At 35.5% G+C, this 6,023-nt stretch overlaps 1 protein-coding gene across 1 annotated transcript; it reads left to right on the forward strand.

Annotated features, from left to right (window-relative positions):
* The first annotated feature begins 4,143 nt into the window (after positions 1 to 4,143).
* Positions 4,144 to 5,444, forward strand: LOC100635912 (ATP-dependent DNA helicase RecQ-like). The gene is made up of 3 exons (XM_011407892.2): positions 4,144 to 4,575; positions 4,628 to 4,781; positions 4,833 to 5,444. The coding sequence occupies exons 1-3, from the start codon at positions 4,148 to 4,150 to the stop codon at positions 5,442 to 5,444; spliced, it is 1,194 nt and encodes a 397-aa protein (XP_011406194.2). The 5' UTR covers positions 4,144 to 4,147.
* The last annotated feature ends 579 nt before the right edge of the window (positions 5,445 to 6,023 follow it).

The raw sequence follows: 6,023 nt of genomic DNA on the forward strand, positions 1-6,023 counted from the left end.
AGGCGCTGGAAATGCTGTCTCACTTGCTGATTTAGTCAGGAAAGAGGATCATTTAGAGGCTCTATCACATGATACTAGTTATGCTCAATACTTCAGGTAGTTATAATGTGTTTAAAATTAGTGTTAATATATAAAATAAGGTATGGGTGATGGGGACTAAGAGCAGCCATTTTGTGCATAGATAGAGGATTGGCTATTGGGACGCACATGTCGGTGATAGTGTTGTATGGTTGACTGAAGGGTGATCAAATTGCAATCAGGTATTATTTATTATTATTATCATTTATTATAATGATTATCAAAATTATATTTTAATTACTATTACTATTATTATTATAGTATAACTCATGTGATTTGTGCTGAGTTTTAATTCAATGATAGTTGAGTCCTGTAATCGTAACTCAAGTTTATTATGTAGTAGATACAGAAGTAAGCATAATGTGTAATTTAAAGTATTCATACATTAATTGGCATTAATGTTTTTTAGGCTCGTACTAGCATATACTTTTGCTGGTATATTACCATCACAGTACTGCCATATTTTGATAGGCATTACTTGGTACAGTTGAGAAGATGTACACAATTACATGAAGCTTCTCACCATCCCCATATCCATTCAACTCTGTTATTGTATATGCTTAATAATTTAGAATATAATTTTTGTATTTACTACTTCAGTGGATCGTTAAATGTTGCAACTGCTACCAGTACTAGGATCTAATTGAGCATCAAGTGGGGGTCTTTTGCTGTAACCACTTCTACTTGATGAGGGTGGCTGATAATTGGTAGTCGGCAAGGCCTTCTGGTGCTAGTGGTGGCAGTTCCTGGGCTAGTTTTTATGTAGTAATGAGGTCTATTCCTTTGCCACTATCACTTATAGCCTGCCTGACAGAATTATTGACTATGTTTGTTAGGCTGTTGACAGATTTTCAGAATATACCATATAAATATTTGATAATAATGAAAAAAATTATTACTTCAAGTCAATTTTATATGGTGACGGGCGGAAGCGATTCTATGACGCTGAGTGGACCGTTTTATACTGCACCTTCTTCAAATGTACATGTAGTTAGTAACATTTTGCTGCAACCACGTATATTGAATGATACAGAAATATAACTATTGCCTTAAAATCCTTGTGCACATGCCTTGGAAGTGTTATCTGGTTTATTCCTGAATTCATTGCTTGTTTATGTAACTTAGCACAAGTTTACACAAACTTTTCACAATTTAAAACTTCATTTTGGCATATTCTTTACTCGTTTATTGCCATTAATGGTTTTTGAAATAAATTAATGTGTTGTTAAAAATTTGAAGTGCTAAATTTAGGGTTTCAATTTGACAAATTTTTTTTCATGTGTCATTGAGCATCCACATAACAGTTCAAAATGGTGAATTTATTCTGGTGAATGGCAACCAAAATACAAAAATTCACTAATTTTTCCAAGACTAAAAGCAACATCTTTGTAAGGGGACTAAAGTGCACTGCTATTTGCATTTTTAATGATATATTAGGCTTAATGAGAATGACAATGTACGTGTATTAAAGGAGAATACTTATTTAGTAAAATTTTATAATGTCACATACTATAGTAATATAATTTTGGCTAAATTTTGGAGCAACTTTTTGAAAGTGATGAACTACCAAAAATTTAAATACTACCTTGCTAAACAACATGAGTACACGTACTACTACATGAATCAGAAAAATTAATCTTCCTTTCATTCATTTTTTTTCTTTTGCAAAATTTTCTATTTTATAGTCCATTTTGATTAAAAGACATGTGTCATAGCACTGGGGCATATACTACATGTATTGAGCATTTGATTTGGCCTAATGTTTCAGTAACTTAAAAATTTTCCAATTTTGCTTGAAGCAGTTCACACTTGCTGCACAATCTGTGAACCGATTTGAGAAAACCTACTCTCAGGGCCAGACCCGTCAACCCTGCAGGGAAGGTTCTGGTGCACTAAGCATCATGCAGTAGTTCAGTACTACCGGATGTGGGGAAGTGTTGTATTGAAGCAACATGTGACTATTCATTATTCATGACCTAAATTTATTCATGATTATTTTTATCGTAGTGTCAATTAGTAATTATAACAATAATAAATAACAATAATAAAATATTTCATCATAATATTAAGTAAAGCAATGGTGACTTGTTATCTTTATGAAAGAGACCTTACTCATGGCGTTTTGTAAGTGAAAAGGAAGAGATTCTGTGGAAAAGTTGCAAAAGAGGCTTAAAGGATTGAGTGATTTGAGTAATTATTGTTATGGCATGAATTTCTCCTCCACTGTACCTACAAAACCAGTACCTTTTGAGTGTGGCAGCTACTTCAATTGACTAACAAATTCACCCCATGGGTTCGAAAGAGCCCAATCTGAGAAAGATATTATAATGGAATGCTACAAAAGTGTTTCCTGCTAGGTGTAGCAGTGGGATTAGAAAGGAAAGTGCATGCGAAACAGAATACAGTACAATAGTAGTAAACGTGTTGCAGTGGAGGCAGAGCAAAGTTCCTATAGTACAGGAATGGAAATAACACCAACTAGAATAGTTGAACAAGAAGCAAGGCATAGTGACAGTGAAAAAATTGATGTTTTTGTGAGTTAAGTCCCCATCAATGTAATACTAATGAAATTTAATAAAGTTTTAAAAGTGACTGATGGCTTTCCTTGTGGAGAAAGGACACTGGAGCTACATTCACCTTGGTCTAAGGTTGGTGTAAGGAGAATATCAGCTATATTACATGAGGAAGTTATTGATCATTGGCATCATCAGTGGTGTCATCATCTTAAACTAGGAATCAAATAATAGCTGAAGTCTCTCACCTCATTAGATAGGAGATGAAACATATGTTAAGATTCACATGACTCTGTTATTCGTGATTCTCCAGGTACAATATGTCTTTATTGCTTCAGTGTTCTCAGTCATAATAATGTCTTGCAGAGGGTATCAAGCATTTTAGCTGGGATACTATATGAGATGGTATCAAACTTTCAGCTGGGACACTATATACTTGTATCAACTATGCCAACATTAGTGAAGTTGCTGTCATGTCTGTCTGAAAGATGCATTAAGTCAGAAGATAGTGACCATTATTGTTTGCATGCTTTTAAAGAGACGGTTTTGCAAAAGTCGATGGTAGAAAAGTCTTTTCTGTGACACTTTATGGCAATGGCTGCAGTAAAAAGGTATACACGGATTCATGTTTTGCTTTTTGGATGCATTATTTTATATGGGTCTTCAATTGTTTTCAGCCCTTAATGCTTTGTCTGTCACATTCTGGTACTTTGAAATTTATGAACAAAATAACAGAGGATTATCATATAAACATTGAACTGTGGTCAGATGAATTGTTGCATTATGTTAAAGTATTCAAAAATTGCTGTTGTGTAATGGAACAAATAATTATTTTTAGAAGAGCTCATTTTATAGCAGTTCTATTGCATTACATACTGTAGGGTATTGGTTTTAAGATGATGAGGATGATTATGTGACAGTGGCGAAAGCGATCTTGAATATTACAAGAGTCCAGAGGTATGCAAGATTGAGTCCGACAATGAAGAGGTAGTGATTCACATAACTGCTGACGTCATTCATAGTACAGATGTTGAACAATGCTTGATAGATATTGATGAATTGGCTCAACCACAAATGAAGCTATAGTAAATTCACAGCCTTGGACAGTCTTCAAGTTTGTGGGGGACAATTTAGACGAAAACCTGTATCGCAGGTTTCAAAGACTAGACTATCACACATAATCTTTTTACTTTTTCCACTGCTATGCTTTATTGGATAGAATTGATTTGAGCAAAATTTCTGATGTTTCAAAGTCTGTAATCATTCAAGTTGAAAAAGCATTGCTACATAAAAAGTAAAATAAACCTTCTAAAGCAAAGCTAGTCTGGTCACGCCCCTTTGCCGAGGGAGGGAAGGGTCTGGTGACACTGCTACAGAATTTGTTGCACTGTGCAGCGAATCTTGCGCACCAATCAGCTTTATCGAGCCACGTGTAAGTGTTATCTGTCATGTGATATCACCTGACTGGTCTGGTAACTCCCCTGAGTAACTTTAAGATGGCTGATAATCAAAAGAGAGTCCTGCTTCCTGGTCTTTTGCGTAGCGTTGCTGAGGAAATGGGCTATAGAAAGCTGAAAGCAGAGCAAGAAATGGTCATTACTGCCTTTGTTGAAGGAAAAGATGTTTTTGCATGTCTCCCCACTGGTTTTGGGAAGTCATTGTGTTACTATTGTCTTCCAGCATTATTTGATTCTGTTAAGCATCATACTTCACCTTGGTCCATTGTAATAGTAGTCTCTCCCCTGCATGCTTTGATGCAAGACCAGGTGGAAGCTCTGACAAAGAAGGGTGTGAGTGCCATTTGTGTTTTAGGACATGAGGAAAAGGAAATGGATAGGATTGTATCAGGGGATTATCGTTTAATATTTACGACTCCAGAAGTGTTATTAACTCGAAAAGACTGGAGACATGTCTTTCAAAGTTCATCAGTTGAAGAACTGTTGGTTGGTATAATTGTTGATGAAGCCCACTGTGTTAAGACATGGTATGTTAATACGATTACAAAAACATTGTTTACAATTTCTGTTATGTTATAGGGGAAGAGACTTCAGAAAAGAATTTAGCAAACTAGGTGATCTTCGCGGGTATTTTTCTGTCATTGTAAATTTCATGGCTCTAACAGCAACTGCATCAATGAGTACACGTAAGGAGGTGATACGTTTGTTAGGAATGAAAAAACCTGTTACCATTGTGAGGTCACCTGAAAAGCCAAATATATTCTATGCTGTATGTGAAAAGTAGGAGGAAGTTGGAATACAATTGTCTTACTTGATAGACGAACTTCGTGAGAAACGCGGACATACTGATAAAACTATTGTTTTCTGTCGCACATACAAGGATTGCACAGACTTATACTTAACATTCAAGCGGGAACTAAAGAGTGAGATTACTGAACCTATTGGATATCCTGATGTGTCTCCATTCCGTCTCGTTGATATGTTTCATGCTTGCAACAGCAGTAGTACTAAATCTGCAATCTTAACATCTTTCTTGTCTCAGTCTAGGCTACGAATCCTAGTGGCAACAGTAGCTTTTGGAATGGGTGTAGATTGCCCTAATGTCAGACGAATCATTCACTGGGGCCCACCTATAAACGTAGAAAGTTATATTCAGGAAACTGGTAGGGCAGGTCGTGATGGCCAACCAGCACGTGCTATTTTATTTTATTCCAAGAGAGACTTGTCTCATCCTTATATGGAGGAAAGCATCCGTAATTACTGCCAAAATGCTTCTGTTTGCCGAAGACAGGTACTCTTTAAAGATTTTGAATATTCTTCTGATACTAGTAAAAACCAATGCATTTGTTGTGACTTATGTGTTATGGTGTGTGAATGTAGTGAATGTGCAATTTGATTTTTTAATTCTCATTTAAACTAATAATTTATTAAATTAATCAACAATCAATTATAGTCATTAAAATTATCAATGTACAATTTTCTTTAATACTGTTTTTAACCACACCTTAAGATCGGTACACACAACATTACAAAACATACTTTAATTACATTTAGGGAAGTGACTGTGTTGTCTCCTGTTATCACTAAATATATCAGCTTTCTGTAATTCTTCTACTACAACTTCTAAATCTTTCTGTGAAGAGCGAGCAGAATGGCAGCCATGCAACGAAGGGACATCTGAACATTTATCAAAATTTTCTACAAAGTTTACAAGCACTTTCAAACTCTTACCAATTCTGTCTACAGCTACACCTTCATTTATATTTGATGACAGCGTACGCATTGCATCCTTGACAACACGATTTAAATGCTCCATATGGAGGTCCATAGGAATATTTTTACCAGGTCTTCCTATCGTGTTGATGGTCCTACTCCACAGTAACTGCTCCTTCATCCTTTCTGTAAAAATGAATTCATGTTGTAGTAGTAGTGTTGCTGCTTGTATGGCATAATTCCTCTTGTTGGTCATTTTGAA

The sequence above is a fragment of the Amphimedon queenslandica genome, unplaced genomic scaffold (genome assembly GCF_000090795.2).
Source record: "Amphimedon queenslandica unplaced genomic scaffold, v1.1 AMPQUscaffold_13144, whole genome shotgun sequence".
Classification (NCBI taxonomy): Eukaryota; Metazoa; Porifera; class Demospongiae; order Haplosclerida; family Niphatidae; genus Amphimedon; species Amphimedon queenslandica.